General features: G+C 43.8%; 1 protein-coding gene across 2 annotated transcripts in view; it reads left to right on the top strand.

Annotated features, from left to right (window-relative positions):
• The window catches only part of LOC114874032 (neuroligin-4, X-linked), a 205,587-nt gene that overhangs the window by 41,213 nt on the left and 146,290 nt on the right, over nt 1-18,084 (top strand). For both annotated transcript variants that reach the window (XM_029182921.2, XM_029182923.2), the window contains exons 2-4: nt 8,044-8,364; nt 9,899-10,347; nt 10,886-11,061. In XM_029182921.2, the coding sequence (XP_029038754.1) occupies nt 10,100-10,347; nt 10,886-11,061 (424 nt within the window). In that variant the 5' untranslated portion in view covers nt 8,044-8,364; nt 9,899-10,099. The remainder of the gene's footprint in view (nt 1-8,043; nt 8,365-9,898; nt 10,348-10,885; nt 11,062-18,084) is intronic.

The following is an 18,084-nucleotide window of genomic DNA, read 5'->3' as shown; positions in this document are numbered from 1 at the left end:
CGTCCGAGGAGGAACTTGGCGAACTCCAAGAAAATTTCTGCTATGTTAGAAATAATCCGTACTGAAAATTTCATTCAGAAGTTAATTATGTTTTTCTTTAAGAAAGTTTTTAAACGAAGCAATTATGAATCGCTATTAACTGGTGCTGAAAAATTAACAACCTCGTTCGAAAGTTTATTACAAATCGTTTGGGTAAGAACAAGTTTCCGCGAAGCGTAAATAATTTCTTTTCCGTGTCAGAATTTAACGAACCGTTTTTCATAAACGATGCTAAGATGCAAGTGTAACATGACCGGTGCATGTGTAGAGGAAACACAGTAACGTTTTTTGAAGAAAATAATCGTTTTCTCGTGGCGTTAGATTTCGCGGACCAGAAAGCGGAGTTGTTTAAAGTTTAAACGCCACTGAAGGGTCACTTATCTTGCTTAACAAGAGTAATGAATTAGAGTGGCGGAAGGGCCGCGTTCTTCCAAAAGCTTCCTCTCCTTTTTTTCTTCATCTTCTGTTTTTTTTTTTTACTTTATCGAGGGATTATAATAAGTAGAGGTGATTAAGGCAGCCACTCGTTTCGCATATTTTTCTTCGCTCGTAAACCTTTCCTTTCAAAAACGTTCTATCATCGACGCGAAACGACTATACAGATAACTATCCACTAGGTAGTTTATCGTAAAGCGAAGAAACCTAATCGTTTGCAGGTTTCAATTACAAACGTCCATCAAGGGATGGAAATCTGTTCACCGACGGTGCACCTTCGTCCATGCATCGCTGCATTATTAATAGTCGGTCGAGGTTCGTTTTTCTTCATCTTCGATATAAAATAATGAAAGAAGGTTGGTTCGTGGCGCACAACGAAACGAGGAGAACACGTTCGAAGCAGGTAGTCGCGGTGTTAAGAACGTACCTGGACGGCCATCAAGCCGGGGAATGTGGCTTAATTAATCACCCGATTTATTACATTTTCCCATTATTTTTCCCGACGGCCGTTGGGCTTTTGTGCGAAACAAAGCGTGCACCAGGTCTTTGTCCGCGTCTCTCTGACCGGGTTCGTGGAAAAATAAAAAAGAGAAAACGTGGTAAAAGAACGGGCGCGGTTCGAGTTAATTAGATGCTAGCTACAGGACACCGGTGATTTTTCTCGGTTTAAATTAAACGTAGCGCCGCGTGCGCGGTAGCTATACAGCCCCTCCTCTCCTGCCTCCTTGTTCCGTTTCATTTCGACCCGTTTAATTAATGTTTCGACGAGCTGACTCGTTCACTAACTCCTTTGCTAACTTGTACTCGTCGAATCGCTATGCTTTTCCTGTCTGTTGCTCTGCTAGTTTGTAAAGACTAAGCTTTTATCGTTAAGGGTTGCAAGAAGGTATAAGAATATCGTCTAACGGCTTTGATAACGATGCTCGACAATTTTAGAAGCAGAGAAGAATTTTTTCACAAACAATTTCATTTGAGAGACGCGAAGAGAGTTGGCGCGAGTGTACGCTCGACAGCCGTCGCGGGACACAGGCTGCAAGTTACAAGAAGGGTTGCGCACACCCCCTTGGAATCCCCCTAGTACCAATTGCGAACATTCTTAGCCGGAACAACGTCGACGGGAGTAGCCCGTATGGCCGGCAGATTTTCAACAATGCTTTCTACCATAGCGAGCCCAGCGAATCCAATTCGCGGAACAATAACGACGAACTTTCAACCCCTTTGCAGGTGTTAGAACGACCGACAGGGTCGAAAACTGCTCTTAGAAATGGATACGGGTCGACGACGTTATTGCTCAGCCGAGAATATTATCTTTCCTTCATACTCTCTACTCGTTCGTTTTCTTCTTTCTCCCAGTTGCTTTTCCTCTTCGTCGTCATCGTCGGTTCAAGCTCTCGACCGCAAAGAGGAGACTGGTCTGGGTTAGAAATCCACGACCAAGAGGTTTTCCTGTCGGAGACGTTGCCTGAAATCCTGGAAATCCAATCCGAACTTATCGCGCCTTGGTTCCTTCATTTTTCCTATGTTCTTCGTTTTTTTTTTTTCTCACCTGGGAAGCGTCTGCTTTTCGATAGTCATCGATGAAGAACGGTATTCTGTGTTCCTTCTCGCTCGGCAGATTTTTCTTGTTCGTTCAGCTAGTCGTTTCGAGTGTTTTATTGGTTTCAGCGGGTTGGGCGACGGTGAAAATTGAAATTCCAGCGTGACGAGAGCCGGTGGACCGTCCGTCAGAACGGTTCTATTTATTCGGCTGGCCGTGAAAAATGTCCAGCTGGCCCTTCCGCGCGTTTAATCCGACCCCCGGCCCAATTAAACTGTCCGACGAAATTAATCTGCCACTTGTTTGCTGCTCTGTCATCGGCCGCTTTTCTTTCGTCAACCTTCAGTGTTTTTATGGTCTTTCAAATTTTTGTCACCACCCGCCACAATTGACAAATATTTCCTTGGAGAAAAGAAGCTGGGCAATGAATAGTGGTTATTGGTGAAATATTGAAATATCGTTGAAGAGAAGGTGAACGGTGGTCGATGTTCGTCTCGTAATGGCGTTCAAAGCTTTTAATTGCTTCGAACATGGAGCCGATATCGATCATCATTATTATATTGACGTTCACTCGGAATTTACATGGATTTCGTGGTACCGAGGGGTACTTAGAAGTTTGCACGTCGTTCATTTATCAGGTTACACGTTAATCGAGTTTAGCAAAGTTATGGTTTATAACCAGCTGGATGCAGATGCGTACGTCCCAGAGCTGTTCGTGTTGCACACGGACAGGAAGTTTGTGTGCGAAGATGCGAATACAACTTACTTGTAGAATTGAGTCTCCCTCAGGGAATAACGATTCCATTAGGATTTGTAAGGATTAGTATAAGACAAACGGCAAATGATTAATCATGCTCTTTAAATATTGTTTGAATTCTTTTCTATAGACAAACTTGCTGTCGGAAATATCTTTCTTCAGATATCTATTAATTATTTTCTCGTAATCCTAGTAGATATTACGATTCAGCGAACGTACGAGTCAGTCTTCGTTAGACAATTCTCAAACGTGGCGAAAGAAACATTGAAATTAACGCGACAGCGTGACACTCGAGCGCGCGTGTATCGCTGACAAAAAAAGCTTGCGCCAATTAGCGATAACGAGACAATTCGTAGTCGCGACGCGTCGTCTCGCCCACGCGTGAAAAAAACTACGTTTCGGGTTCAAAGAATGCCGCCATTTGGATACACGTCGCGAATTCCGCGCGACGATAGGAAAACATTCGCAGACGCGTCGCTAACGAGCGTCAATTAACGCCTGAATCGGACATGCTAAATATTTCTTTGACGATTTATTTAATTTACCTCGTAAACAGATAACAATGTCGCGGACTCGGGAACGAAACGAGACGAAATGCGAGTCGATCAAAAGAAACGAGTTACGTGAAATTTTTGCTTTGCTACACGAAGTGTAGGAAACAAACGATCGTTAGGGAGGGCAGGGAACGTCGGTGAAGGAGGAACTTGGCTGATTAGCGGTATTGTTCAGGAAACTGAGCGAATCCGTATGCTGGTAGGCTTTTGTTGCCGTATTCCAATTCGGTTTGGCCGTGTTCGGCGTCCGTCAAAGCGGTAAATTGTATTTCCAGCCCCGCATAAACTTGCCCACCCCCTGGAGCCCGTGGTCGTCGAAAGACTACTCCCGAAATTCCCGGTAAATGCAATTAGAAATTCGCCCGGTAGGTTGTGTTGTTACGAAATTTCGTAAATTCGAAAGCTATACAGGTGCAAAGGGATTGTTCTTCGCTCTGTTCGATCGCTTTTCATCTTTATGGCTGCGCACATTTCATCAAACGAAAATTACTTCTAAGGGTAATCAAAAATATTTGAATATTTCCCGCTAGATTCGAGGATTTGGCGCGATCCGTGCGAGAAGTCGATACATCGCGAGCACTCGACGGTTCGAGAACCACCGCGAAACTTTACCAATTAAATTTCCAGAATCTGGTTACTCTCTTCTTCGCGAAGGTAGATAATGCCAACTCATCCGGACTCTCGATGGAACTTTGGCCTGGTAGACATCGCGAATGATCGATTGCCATTCCATTTATTTCGACGATTTTTCTTGCCTCATTTCAGACCCCGCGGATGCAGATGCGTTCTGAATAATGTTGCTTTCTTCGGCAACTGTTTGACTCGTCGAAGGGGAGTAACAGCAATTCGATTTCGATTGATTGCTCGTGAAAATTTCACGTAGCGTTATTGAAAACCGGGGTGGCGAATATTGGTTTCGCGGCTAGTCTATTTTGATCGAGTTAGCGAAATTGAAATTAGTACACCGACTGTTCCTCGTTTAGGGGGCGAATTTAATTTATGAAAGCAGGCATTTGCGTGGGAATGAATTACGGGATGGAACGTGCACTGGCCAACATTTATCGACTGCTACTACTTGATTACGTTAAATTGGATGTCGATTAATCTCTAATGAAAAGAATTCACTTGCCGGCAGAAAGGTATTCTGATTGATGGGCTCGGAGATTCGAAATTCTGAACGTTAACGTATTATCTATAAATTGACACGTTGATTGACACAGTAGAAACGGCTATATGCTGTACAACTCCGGGTAACGTGAATTATTAAGGATATTAATGATTAATTCTTCGATCGAACGTTTCAACTTTTTATTTCATTCCATGAATCATTCGTTCCCATTTCGGTGGTAAAACAAACATCGCCCATCTAATAATTGATTCAGCGAAGAAATACTAATAAAAACACAGACGGAAAGCTCGTGAATTCGATCGATGAGGCGTAAGAACTAGAAAAGGCAAACACGAAGTAGCGGAAGATGATACGGAATGGACGGTAGCGATGTCGATTCCCGGCAGAATTCGATTGTTACGCGGCATAGGGAATATCGATTCCGGTGTCGGCCTCTTCGTCGACAAAAGAAAGCAGGAAAGACAGCCTCTACCCCTATCTACGGGGCGACGTGATCGACATAGATGGTCGGAAGCTATTGTTCGAGTTCGTCGTTACGCGGTGCAGTTCACAGAACAACCCTTTGCACGCGTTCTTCCATCGCTTTTTTCCATGTCTGTGTCTGTACATGTATACGTGGGTGAATGTACATTTCGTTGCATGCCGGTACCATCTCGCGAGGAATCAGGGACCAAGATTTTTCAACCACGAGTCTCGGGAAATTCTGGAAGAATGCGATGGGAACGAGCTTCCTCCCTCCGCGATTTACAATCCGAGATATAATTCCAAATGTAATTTAAAATACGTATATCTAAATCTTCGCGCAATTATTGAGTGATTTCCATGCTTGTCATCGTCGTTGAAATTGCTGGAGGGTGCGGATGTAAAGCGTCAACGCAGTCAATGAAACAGTCAAACGAAACGAAATAGCAGGATGGAAGTGACAGAGTGACGAGTAAACGAAGTTGGCTGCGTGAGGTAGAAGGAGAGAAAAGTCGTCGCGTCGCCTCGGAGGTGTATTTTTTACTAAATCGTGCCTGGCACGCTGAAAAATGAGGGTTGCGATTCTTGGACCGTGGAAAGGGGCACACGCAGCTTACTGCCATATTTTCCGTACAATGGAGCGAAATTGACTATCTGCGAGCTGGCATTCGCCGCGTGAAAGAGGGGAACAGATTCCGGAGATTTCCTCTCCCGTTTTCGATTCGATACATACCCCGGCCTGGCCACGATTTACCCGAAATTCTTCCTCGAGTACCCACTGGCTGCGAGTCTACCAACTTCGCGAAGGTTTATGAAAATCAGCCAATCTCTCGAGCTCCACTTCAATCTGAATTTCGTGCCACGAAAGTCTGAGTAGGAAAAAGATTAACTCGTTCGAAACTTTTCAAATTGTTTTATTTTGAATAAAATCTGTGGAGGAGTTTCCAAATTAAATCATTGTACGCGATCTGACGTTCCTTTCAACTATCTTGTTCACTGACAGTCGACTCAACTGTTTGAACTATGATACATGGAGGTTGTGAAATATGCTGGTATCACAGTAGAGCAAGCGCGTATCTGGTCAGATAATGATCGATGGCCCAGTGAAAGCATCTAGCCTACGGTCAGTCGTCGCTCAGTCAATCATTGGAAAAAATGTTTACTCATGCTCGAACTCTGGATGAACTCTGGACAGGAAACAACGAATGATAAAAGCTCTGTGTTCGTGGCGTTGTCTGACATAAAATCATAGGGAAAAAATCAATTATCCCTAAAATCCAGTTTCCATCCAGCACTGTTAACGAAACCCTGGGCTCATTCGTTCGCCATCAAAGGTTAGCCGCGTTCCAGAAGGAGATGCGCACCGGAAGTCGTCTCGCAGCACGGCAGGAACGGTCTGGAATTCGATTATACGAAGGAAACCAGGGAATGTATGGATCGCGGCTTAAAGCTTCCTCCTGTGTATTCATTGGCCACGCATCCGCGATAGAAATACCGCCTGAAGCTTCGCTCTGGTCCATTCGGTAGTCGCGTATCGTACGGACACCACCGGTCGCGGCAAACAATTATTACTACTTGGCAAACTCAAACAGTTTAGTCGAAACAGCCGGCATTTGCAAACAGTTTGCTGCATAGCGAACGCGTAACAGCTCGCTTCTGCTAAACGAGAACGTCACGCAGTTCTCGCGTGTCAACGCTCGAGCACGTACGTGTTACGTCCTAGCGTTTGGTATGCGAGCGAGTGAGCTACTAGTATCCGCTCTGCCACCGGATAATCGTGATGTAATGGAGTGTAGCTCGGTTAATGAGATAGCTTGCTGGTCGTTCGAGTAACTTGCCAGTTCTCTTCTCTTACCATCTCTGCCTTGCTTGCTTCCTCTTCGAATCGCCCGGGGGCTTTCCTTGCAAGTTCACGCGGAGACGGTGATACGTGATCCTAATTTTGTTGTGTGTTAGAAATGGAATAACCTGCGGGTTATTTGCGCCAACTCGATATAATTCCATATTTGAACGTATGATTTCGGTTAAAATCAAGGCTTTTACCAAAGTAGTTATAAAGCCCGGTTTATACAACGTTCCTTTGTTTGCTTTCACTGGCCAGGAAGTAACAGGACATGTTACAGATAAGCTCACGAGGGAATAAAGATTACGTTCTCGCAAAGAAACGGCAACCTTAAGACATACTAATCTCAGAAGTTTCCGCAGATATATCTGGCGATTTGTACCGTTGTAAATCCTTTGTCATTCGTGTAACCGTTTTCACTGTACACAACAGGCTAGCGTGGCATTTATTTCTCAGACATTCAGCTTCATTTCTGTCTGTATGTACGTGCTTCGAAACCCATCCGGTTACACTTCTCGGCACCCCCTCTAGCCGTTCACCCTCGGCGGCTCGATAATATCCACGCAGAGCCGCGCCGCGGGCTCGCTTATTGGGTAGTTGTCTAATCGACTGTGCAACTCGATATAGGTATACCAGCTTATACTGCTTCTACTGCTCGACTCCCTCTATTAGTCTGTTTAACAGCGTTAATTGAACGCGAAACTGTGCGCTATACGATCTTCCCATTTCTACTCGTCTTTCTTCCTTTCTACGTGAAAGAAAAATATGTAACTCTTCGGAATCAAGAATAAAAGCACAGCTGCTTTGTAATTTCATTTTGAATTTTAGAAACTTCAATTGTTTGTTTCGTTTCGAAGATCCCAGTAAACTGTTCCTTCGTCGCATGCGGGAATAAGTGAAACTCAGAAACGATTGGAGTTACTTCAAGTTCAGAATTTCCATTGAAAACGTATGCAGATGACTGAAGACAGCCTTCCGTATTCATTACACACCATTCACCCGTATCAGACCCGCGCAGATCACCGAACTGCTTCCATCTTGGTTATACACTTTCTGAATGGTAAATGTTGAGCTACCTGAAAGTAAATTATCTTTGTTAGGATAAAGGATTCGGGTTTAGGAATCCTCTGTAAGACTGCACGTTGGACATTCAATATCAAGGTCCAACATCCGTGTTTAACCGACCTCTTGATCTTTCCCTAAGCTGCTTATTTTACTGACTGCCCTTTTTATCCCGATTGACTTTTCAACTTGAAGCTAAGTTTTTGTGTTCTTTTTCTGTTTCAGGAGTGAACGCGCGTGTAAATCAGCCACCATCGTCGTGAACTGGTCAAGAAAAAGAAGGAAAGGCATTGAATCGCGTAAAGTGCGCGATATTTCAGTGACCCATTGACTGCGAAGCGTATAAATGAAACCGCGTACCGCGACGTATCGATGTTTCCGAGATCCCCACCCTCCCCGAGCGAAGCTGCACACGTAGAAAGGATAATGGGGTTAGAATCGAGAAGTTAAACACGTGGGATTTTAGACTCGAATCTCTCTGCTGGGTCCAGACAAATCCGGAAAGACGAGACAGAAGTTAATTAAAGTCAATGATCGAGTCTAATGGTAAGCTGCCGGTAGAAAGAAGAAAACTTCTTTTCCGCGAACGAGAGAGATCGAAGCTCGAGCCTGTCAAAGGAATTCTTAAGTTTCGCGAGGCTGCCTGCTTCCTGGTGGTTCGAGGCCTTCTTGGCTGGCTAATTGTACCTACTTTTATTATTCAGCTTGTACTAACTAATTAAGAGACGCGACTTGGAACTTCACCGAGAACGCGATACTGTAAACAGACGTCTGACTGGCCGCGACGGCGAAACCGTTGACTTATACTACTGAAAACAGACGTCTGACTGGCCGCGGCGGCGAAACCGTTGACCTATACTACTGAAAAACAGGAAATCGCGATCTAATTCGATGATTTCGTCTCTTAAAATCTCATCAATCATTTTATACAGGTTGTCAGATGAACGGTAGACAATTTTTCAAATATAAATTCAAGGGGGAAGATTCAGGTCCATTGCTGATAAGCGGAATCCGTTCCATCGTGGAACGTCGTGAAGCTGAAACAGCTTATCTCCCACTTGCCGGTCTCGTACGCGCGGATGACGAAGAATACGTGATCCAGTTAGACGACAGTGAACTTCAGGTTCTCTCTCGTGTCTGATAACTGCTAATTTCCATAATGGCACCGTGTACGAGTACGCTCGCTTACGTTCTTCTCGCCCCGCAACACTTTCCATTCTCCGGCTACGGGGAGATCGATCGGTATCTGATTGATTTCCACTCGATTTGGACGTCTGTTAAATATTCATCGGGATCGATGGGAATTAAGGTCGTCCAATTAGGGAGCACACGGTTACTTTGAAGATTAGAGCCAGCGTTGGAACGCAAAATTGTCTTAATGATTCTTTTCGAGCCAAGATGAAGACATTAACTCAGATGTAAGCAGGTGCGAAGCTCTTCGCGAGGATAGTGGTTAAGGGACAAAGTCAAAGTTTTTCTGTTACGACTGAATTTCTATTTTCACCATGGACTGATATAGAAACTTCGCAAACTACCTCACTTTTTTCAATTACCCGAAATAGGAATATCTGAAAGTTCTTCTGGGAAACGTTCCCCGCTAACTTTATCTAGCCAGCGATTTTCTCGTCCTCTCCGCGTATACTTCGAACGTGCATTCACATATCACCGACAGTCGTTCCGCTTTATCTCGCATCAAAGAGGCAACGATGAAAATTTCCTACGCGGGATGAGAATTCGAGACAGAGACGGTTCAAAGCCGCAGAATTATATTTCTATTTAGGAAGCTGCAAAGATGAGCTTCGACCCGCCAGGAAGCCAAGTCGCAGAAATAGTCAAGTGAAATTAGATCAGCTCCTTGCATTCTTTCAAAGAGCGCAAGAAAAAGCTGACCTAGTTTCAATCCATGGCGTTCGTTCGTGAAACATTTCGTTGCGGAAGAAAACAGAGCGTGTCCGTGGTGTAGCGTTCGACGACTCTGGGGGTGGAAAGTTTGCAATTGGTTTATCGGCAGTTGGGTAGCTGTTAAAACCGGGACGAAACAGGGCCAGGCAGGTTTCTGAAACGGTCGCTGGTTTTCCAGGGAAAAGCATCACGGGAAGGTTGCGTCGGGGAGGCGCGCAGTTAGCGCTCGAACAGGCCTAAATGAAGAGCGATCGTCACGGGGACAGGTGATCGATAGGGATTGCGAGGAGCCGCGCAATTCTGGAATCGTGTGTGCGCTCGCGCGGAGATCGCAGGCTGATCGTGGCGGTAAAACGCGAGGGGAGGGACGGAGAGCAAGATGGAACTCTTCCTGATTCTCGTCTGTCTAATTGCACCGCCCACCCTCTCGCTCTCGATCAAGAGCAAGTTGAATCCAAGGATCGTTCAAACGCGGTACGGCGAGGTGCAGGGGTTAGTACGGTCCTTCGAGTACGCCAAGTTCCTCAAGCCGATCGACGTCTATCTTGGGATACCGTACGCCACCCCACCGGTTGGAGGCAACAGATTTTCACCGACCAGGGCACCCAGCCCGTGGGAAGGAGTCAGGTGAGCGCTTCAGATTTTCTTCCCCCTCTCTCTAACACCCCAAAAAGCAAACGTTGCGCTTTCTAACTATACCGATGCAGAAAATTGCATAATTTCACTAAAATTCTACGCTATGTAAGAACATGTTCACTGTTAGAAGAGTGATGCGAACTTCTGAGAGCCCTGTTTCAGAAATTCGCAAACTCACGCTTTAGTGTATTCCATTCAAATGGACCGACGATTCTCTCCTTTCCTGGGGCTTGCTTCTCGCTACTTGTTGGCGTAACAAAAACAGAGACATAATTATTCATGAATTTAATCTCCATACCCTATGACGAACTAGCGGGACAAAAGACACTCAAAACCGACTACCACAAGAAAACACAATACACCAACAATCTGCAATTAATTACTTTGAAAATTATTCATAATTTTTTTTTTTTTTAAGCGGATAGAAAATTTCCACTTTGTGTTCTATCAGATATTAAAATTCTGCGATATTTCAACGACGCGACTATGTCGCATACAGAAGTAGATTCAAGCGAATCCGTCTTTGTAGATTATCGGATTCGGTCGGTCCAGTTTGTCCCCAAAAGCTGCCCGACATCTCGAATGAGCAAGAAGCACTGGAGCGTATGCCGAAAGGCCGATTAGAGTACTTGAAGAGGCTACTGCCTCATTTACGGAATCAGAGCGAGGATTGTCTCTACTTGAACATCTACGCACCTGCTATGGGTGAGTAATTCCATGTTTAGCTGCTTGCTAGCCTTACCTTACTGCTTGAACCAACTATTATTATGGTTATTAATTAGGTCAGCTTCGAATGCTTGAAAAGTTAACTTTAACTCTGTCCACATTGAAACGTAATAATTCCGTGGACTGTAAAATAGTTAGCAATTAAATTGCGAATATTTATGCAAAGTACCGCTTTTTCCATGTTTTTCATATCCTGTGTGTTCCAAATGTTTCATATTGATTTTTTTACATGTAGGGCATAGTTTACGTGTGTATCGCACACTTACACGTGTCATAGATGCATAAATATCCGCAGTCTACTAACGACACATCGAAATTAACTTGTCAGGCGCGGTTGCCGGAAGTTATATTGACTCGTTCCACTTAATTGCCAAGTGGGGAGACTGCGGTATTGCGTTGGATGGGGAGGAGGGATGATTTATGAGATATTTTATTACCGGCAGCAATTTCCATTGTGTCAGCGTTTCTATTCTTTGTAAAAATACCTTCAACCCTTTATTGTTTCTTTCATTGACGCTTCAATATTGATGCGAGCTTTAAAAGCGATTATTGGATATTTCTATTAAATGGATAGAGGAAAGCGGTATGGCATAAAAATTGTCTTGCTATTGTTCAATGAAATTATCATTTTGATTTATCAGAAAGCAAACAAGCATCAACTTCAACTGATTCATCTGTTCAAATACTCGAAGATACATTGATCTGTACAAACGAAAAATGAATCGAATGATAAAAACAGGAAATTATAAACGAACGAGAGATCGTAGAAGCTCGCTTGATACACGAAACTATCGCGAACAAACGGCGCTTCTATATTAAGTACACTTGCCGATATTGAATACTCAAACAATTCGTCGATGTTGCCTTCTACAACCCCCTTTGTTTTCTCCTACTATACGATATATATGGTAAACATGATGGAAACAAATAAAACAAGCTTTCAAGCACTAACGTTGACTACACTTACCTTTAGCTTGTCAGAAACGATCGCTTCAACTACGTTATTGCCGCGGAGTATAAAATTTCCATTCGAAAAAGGAAAAAATTATGTGCAAAATTCACCCATGCGACGGTCATAGTAATTTTTATTCAGAAACGTGTAATTTGACGAAGTCTCGTGTTTAACAAATGGACGCTGTTTCCAACAATTTTACCAGCAATTTAAAAACTTCTGCCTCGACGATTCCACCGCGTCACTGTTTTTTTCCACTCCACCCCTCATTCTCAACCCTTTGTGCTGTCGTAGACGCGTGAACCTGTACACGTATCTTGTTGGAAAACGTCGCGACGTTCTCGTTCCTGTTCCCTTTGCCGTTCAATTTCCGGCCCAGGAGAGGGTGTAAGAAAAACCCCGGTCCCAACATGGGGTGGCTCGTAGACGCGAGGAAAAGTAAAATTTCCCATTTCGCGGAGAAAATGCAATGATGTACTATTATTGAAAGCGTTCCTCTCGGTGTTCGCTGCACGCAGCGTGAGAGAAATGAAAACGTGCAGGGAAAGCGAGGGGGTTGAAAGGTTGAGCTCACCGTAGGAGGGATGCATATTGCGTACACACATCACGATGTTCGACGTTTTCACGTTGCCGATGTAAACCTTCTCTTTGCTGTTCTTTTATTCATCCATACGTTTGTAGCCCTTTGTCAAAATAACGAAATAACAAACGCAGAGGATGGTTTCGTGTTACTTAATTACATCGTCGGTGACAACGAACAGGATTATTCGAGCCTTGAATTGGCTGTATCAGGTATCGAGAAGATGGTGCTAAAGCATTACACGTGTTTAGTAGGATGTCAATGGGCTACTCGTGTTTGCAACCCGATGATCTTCGGACATCAGAGACGTCCTGGGGTTGTCCGACACCTTGTCGACCAATCGAGATATCTGTTCACGTGAAATCGATAGAAGTCAAATCTGTATCTCATATTCAAAGCAAAGAGAAGGTATACTATCGCTAGAATTACGATTCCGCATTCCTCTTTGTCTTGGCAACGCGTACTCTTGATTTCTCGACCTAAAGACGAGAAATAGAGAAGCTTCGTTCGCATCCACATTGAACGCGACTGGTGGGTTTAACTGGCACAATCGTCGGGCAGAAAATAGGATTCAATTAAATTTAACGAGTTTCATTCTAATCTTTTGATTCCACGAGCCTCGGGACAGTTTAAAATTGATCAAATAAACCCTGCGCTTAAGTTTTATTCGCAAAATCGTTCGGTGAGTCGAAATTGCCGGGAGATATAGCGTTCGTTATACAGAAAATAAACGGTGTTTACAATTGGCATCGTTTCGTCCCGTTGACGCGAGTTTTCGCAAAGTAACGTTAGAGGAAGTAACCCATTTAAACGCGAGACAAGCACACCATTGCATCACAAAAGGAAGTAACGTCTAAGTGGTATCCTAGACAACGAGAACGCCGAGAGCCCTTCTGACGGTCCTTTTAAGCAATCATCAGCAGAACTTCATGGATACTCGAACATTAGCACATACTGTGAGGTTAACGAGCGATCGATCGCCTTTGTTGAAAAGAGAAAGTCAGACCTTGTAGCTGCATTTGGAAAATGGGAATAGAAAAAAATCTCTTAATTGTCTATCAGCTGATTAACAATTTTATGAATCAGTTAAATTTCTTACATTGTAAAAAATTTCGCTGCAATATATGCAGAAAGACTGTAAGCCTCGAAGGATCGTATCCACGTGAAATTTTCACACGACTAAAGGTTCTCGGCCACAGAGAATTCGAAATCAAAGAAAATCGAGCTTAACGAACCCTCGCCTCTGCTCGAAGCTTAACGCCGCATTTACGATTCAAAGTCGTATCTCGGAGCGATCCTCGGCTTCCTTACCCAACTTATCCACCGCTTTAGAATATCCGTCGACGCGTCGCGTTAACGATCCTCTCGAACAGCTTCCCGTGTGGCGAAACGTTCGAACGATGCTTCTGAAACGACGCCGGGCGTCGTTGCCGCGGCGACATTGAAAGTCACTCGCCCCGACGAGTTCATTGTTTTCTCGGTATCGTATTCGAAATTCTCAACCTAATGGAAACAGGGACCAGACGAAAGTTCTGACTCGCTTAATGCACAGATCCGTCCTTCCTTACTTCGATGTCGAACTTTTCATCCGAGAAAGCGGCGAAGAAAAAGAAAAAAAGAAAGAAAAAGAAAGAAAAAGAAAGAGTCACAATCACACGGCCGCGTGCGTTCGCAATCTTGAATCGAACGAAGAAAGAAGGTGGCAAGTTTTCTCAGCCAGCGAGTAATAATCGAATCCGCAAGTTCCTCGTGGAATTTGTTTCAACTTCCGTTGATATACTTCTTCGAGAAACGTAAACTTCTTTCTTCTCCCGTCTTCTTGTTGGACGGTCGCGACAGGACGGGGCTCGTCGTCCGTGAAATTATTTGTTCGTTCAGGGCGAACGGGGGATAAAGTGGCTTCTCCTGTTCCGTCAGGAACGTCCCTTTATATCGCTGATCCGGGATCCGCCTAATGCTCGCCGATGATCAAGCACCATTTGTATTTGCCACGCGGTTTCTTGCCGCTCGAACCGCGAACGTTTTTGCACGGACACGCGGAGAAAATGCTTCTCGGGCTTGCTACCACCCCTCTGGATGAAAGTTTATTCTCCCTGCTGCGCTGATGGGAAACCGCGTAAAAAGGGCGAGAGTAAAGAGGGTGCGACGGCGATTCAATTAGGGAAAAAGGGAGAGGCTGGGCGAGATTTGGATGAATTTTTCACACCGATTTTCTGGATTACACGCTGTATATCGAATGTAATAAGGGTTTGCAAAGGGATCGGAATTGTTACAGCGAGTAATAGACACGTTTCTTGTACACCGAACTGTGCAGAGTTAGATACGGGATTCAAATTATTCAGTATGCTTCGTTTAAAGTTCACCAGTCACTTTAGCTACTTTAGTTCCCGGGAGTTGAAAACTTGCTCCTTCGCGGGTGAAACGTTTCGGAATATTAAAGTGCGACTAACTTATACGGAATTCAACATGTTTCTTTATTCAACACGTGAGGTCAATTTCATATGGGGGAACTGATATAAAATGTTTGATGAGATCTGGTTAAATAGCTCCAACAATAGCGCTAAAAAATTCCGGGGGATTTTGTTTATTCGATGATGAACAAAAGATCAGAAATGCTCGTTTTTCGTCAAAGGTATCCGCGTGAAATGTCGTCCGTCAGACGCCTCGGGGTGACTGCGTCGCCTCGTTAGCTCGCGAAGATGTCGTTTTAATTAATCACGCCGCAAAGAAGCGTCGTCGTGCACGCGTCCCCCAACGCGCGGGATCCTTAATGAGAAAAAAAAGGGGAGGAATTCGAGCAGGATGAAGAGAGACATCAAAGATCTCTCCAGCTGGCAGCGAATGAACGGTTGGCTCGCACTTGGAATACGAATTACCTTTCACAAAGGAACATCATCCTTATCGTCTTCTCCCTCCTTAACTTTCCTCTCTTCCCCTCTTCTGATCTTGCTTTTGCGCGAGTACTCGCGTGCGTTCAGAAGATAACTGAATAGGAGAGAGGGAAGGAGTATAGTCCACGTGTTATTTCATATTGCATTCGTAACTTCTTACCTCCCTTCGTTTCTTTGCTTCCTTTTTCATGGGATAAAAGGTGCTTTTATTCTCTTGCTACGTGCCCAGTAGATTTTTCGACTTACTTGAAAATTTTTAAAACATACAATTGCTAAATCCAACCTTGACTCCTTGCAATCAGATATTATAACGTCGAATTAACTTGACAAAAGATTCGGAAGTATAATTATAATTCAAACCTTAGCGTGTTCCTAACAAAAGTCATTCACCGACTTAACTTGTACAACCTCTCAGAAATCTCTTTAACTAGCACATACAGGGTTTCTTTGCCAACTTAAGAACGCTTCCGCCTAACTAATCCGCCCTTAAGAAAAAAGATAAGGTGCTGTAGTACTTTTCTCGAGCTTCTACAAAATTAACTTCGTTAAATTGCCTTCGCAGTATCCTCAAACTCGAGAGAACGTACCTTTCAATTATGGTTCGCAACACAAGTGGAGTTATTCCGCAGATTACTACCCTTGAACCGGTCAATAGCAAGAGAAAACTGTGATCGTCGATAGTCCACTTAGGCAAGCGGGTTGCGCAACGATATCGCGAACGACAGCCGAGAATTATCGCGGCGATTTAACCTGGCAAGGAAAGCGAACCGGTAATTACGAGCTGGTTGTTCCTCAGCCGAGACGATCGATATCTTTGCCAACAAGCATTTTGGATAAATAAACTTTTAAATAAATTTTATCTTTTCCGGATCGAACGTTCCACTTATTGAATATGTAACATGAATACAAATCTACAGAGTGGATATCGAAGATTGCAGGAATTCAGCTTGATATTCGAATAGAAGCCAGTTCCGAGCTTTGAGACTTCATCGATAAGCACCACACGTTGAATCGGATATGCATGATATTCTAGCAGGAATTAAAAAACGAAAGGAAATGAAAAAGTCTAACCAGTAGTCGTCGTTCTGGTTACACGTTGTCCCGATTAAAAAACGATTTCGAGGGTGATTTAGCATCGGGGCGGAATTGAATCGCTAATCCAAGTTGCAGAAGTTTGCGCGAACGGCAGCCGGAAGCGTGGTTGAATTACGGGCGGCTGGAATAGAATGTCATCGTACCTTTTATGCGATGCCTTTCGATTACCTAAAACTGAACTTTGGTGGAATAGTCGGAAGTCGCGAAGGTTTTCGACGGCCACTTGGCTCCGCTCGGAACATATGGCTGAAAAAGGGTTCGACGTTTTGATTAAACGACGCTCTAGTAAAAGCGTGCCGGTATCAACGATCGGAAGAGTTATATCGGCTGGTAGAAAATTCCTCGCGTGGAATTCTGTTTTGTTCGAACATCTTTTCCAACAGTTGTACATCAAAATGTCTAGACCATGTAAATTGAAAATTGTTCGAGTTTCAATTAACAGCCACTCGCTGAATTCTATTTTCTTTGTTTTATATTGTGTTTTGACAGGCTTTTTTTCATGGAAGCTTTTTTTTGGCAACTTTGTTATTCTATGTGGTTGATGTTGCTTCTGTTTCTGTCAGAAAAAACCTTGAGGGCTGTTTTTATTCTTCTACCTGGATGTTTGTGGATAAAGAAAAATACGTATCCAATGTTTTCTTGAATTTTAAACTTGCAGCGACGTCCTTTGAGAGCCGAATCTCTTTTTGGAAAAGAGAATGCAACTTGTAAAAAATATATCGAAACGAATAGTCAAAGCAAACATCCTGTGCAGGTCGCTGCTTCACCTCTTTTGGTCTACCTGTGCACTCCTCTTCCTCCTCGTCGTTGTCCCCGTGTCTTTCTCTTTTATTCGAGCATGGAATAGGCCAAGAGGTTCATCGGTCGATCGAATAGTCTCCAACACGCGACGTGCCCTCGAAACAATTATTCTGAGTGCATTCAAAGAGAAACGAACATTACTTTTCCTCTAATAAATTAGTAACCAATAATGAAATTAAAAATAAAAGAAATTGGAAACATCCGGATCTAGAAATTACTGTATCTCGTTGGGAATCGAAAAAGATAGTGGAGAGGAAAAAAAATTAATGAAACTTAGCAGGTTGAAAATTTAATTAAAGGAAGAAGGAATAAAACAGGTTTCGGTTTCAAATACAACAGCAATCAATCACACGCGTCCTTTGCGAATCTCTATCCCTTCGTTCTGGGAGCTTGACACCTCGAACGGCAGCTCTTAATTACACCTCAGCCGGATACTCGAGGCTGGAAGCAATCATTCTCACCGTAATGGCGCTATAATTCACGCTGGACACGGTACTTTTGTCGCAACGGCGCGTTTAACCGCGTTGCATTCATAACCGAGCCACCCTGTCGGTTCTTTTCGTTGGACTACCACGTCTTCAACTTCGAATCACCTAGACACGTGCACTGGGTGACGGCGAATTAATTAAGGTCAATCCTTGATTCCATTCATTAATCTCAATGTTTCAAACTTCCTTCGCGGA

The sequence above is a fragment of the Osmia bicornis genome, chromosome 7 (assembly GCF_907164935.1).
Source record: "Osmia bicornis bicornis chromosome 7, iOsmBic2.1, whole genome shotgun sequence".
Classification (NCBI taxonomy): Eukaryota; Metazoa; Arthropoda; class Insecta; order Hymenoptera; family Megachilidae; genus Osmia; species Osmia bicornis.
The sequence above is the reverse complement of the archived record's forward strand: the minus strand, read 5'-3'. Positions and strand labels throughout refer to the sequence as shown.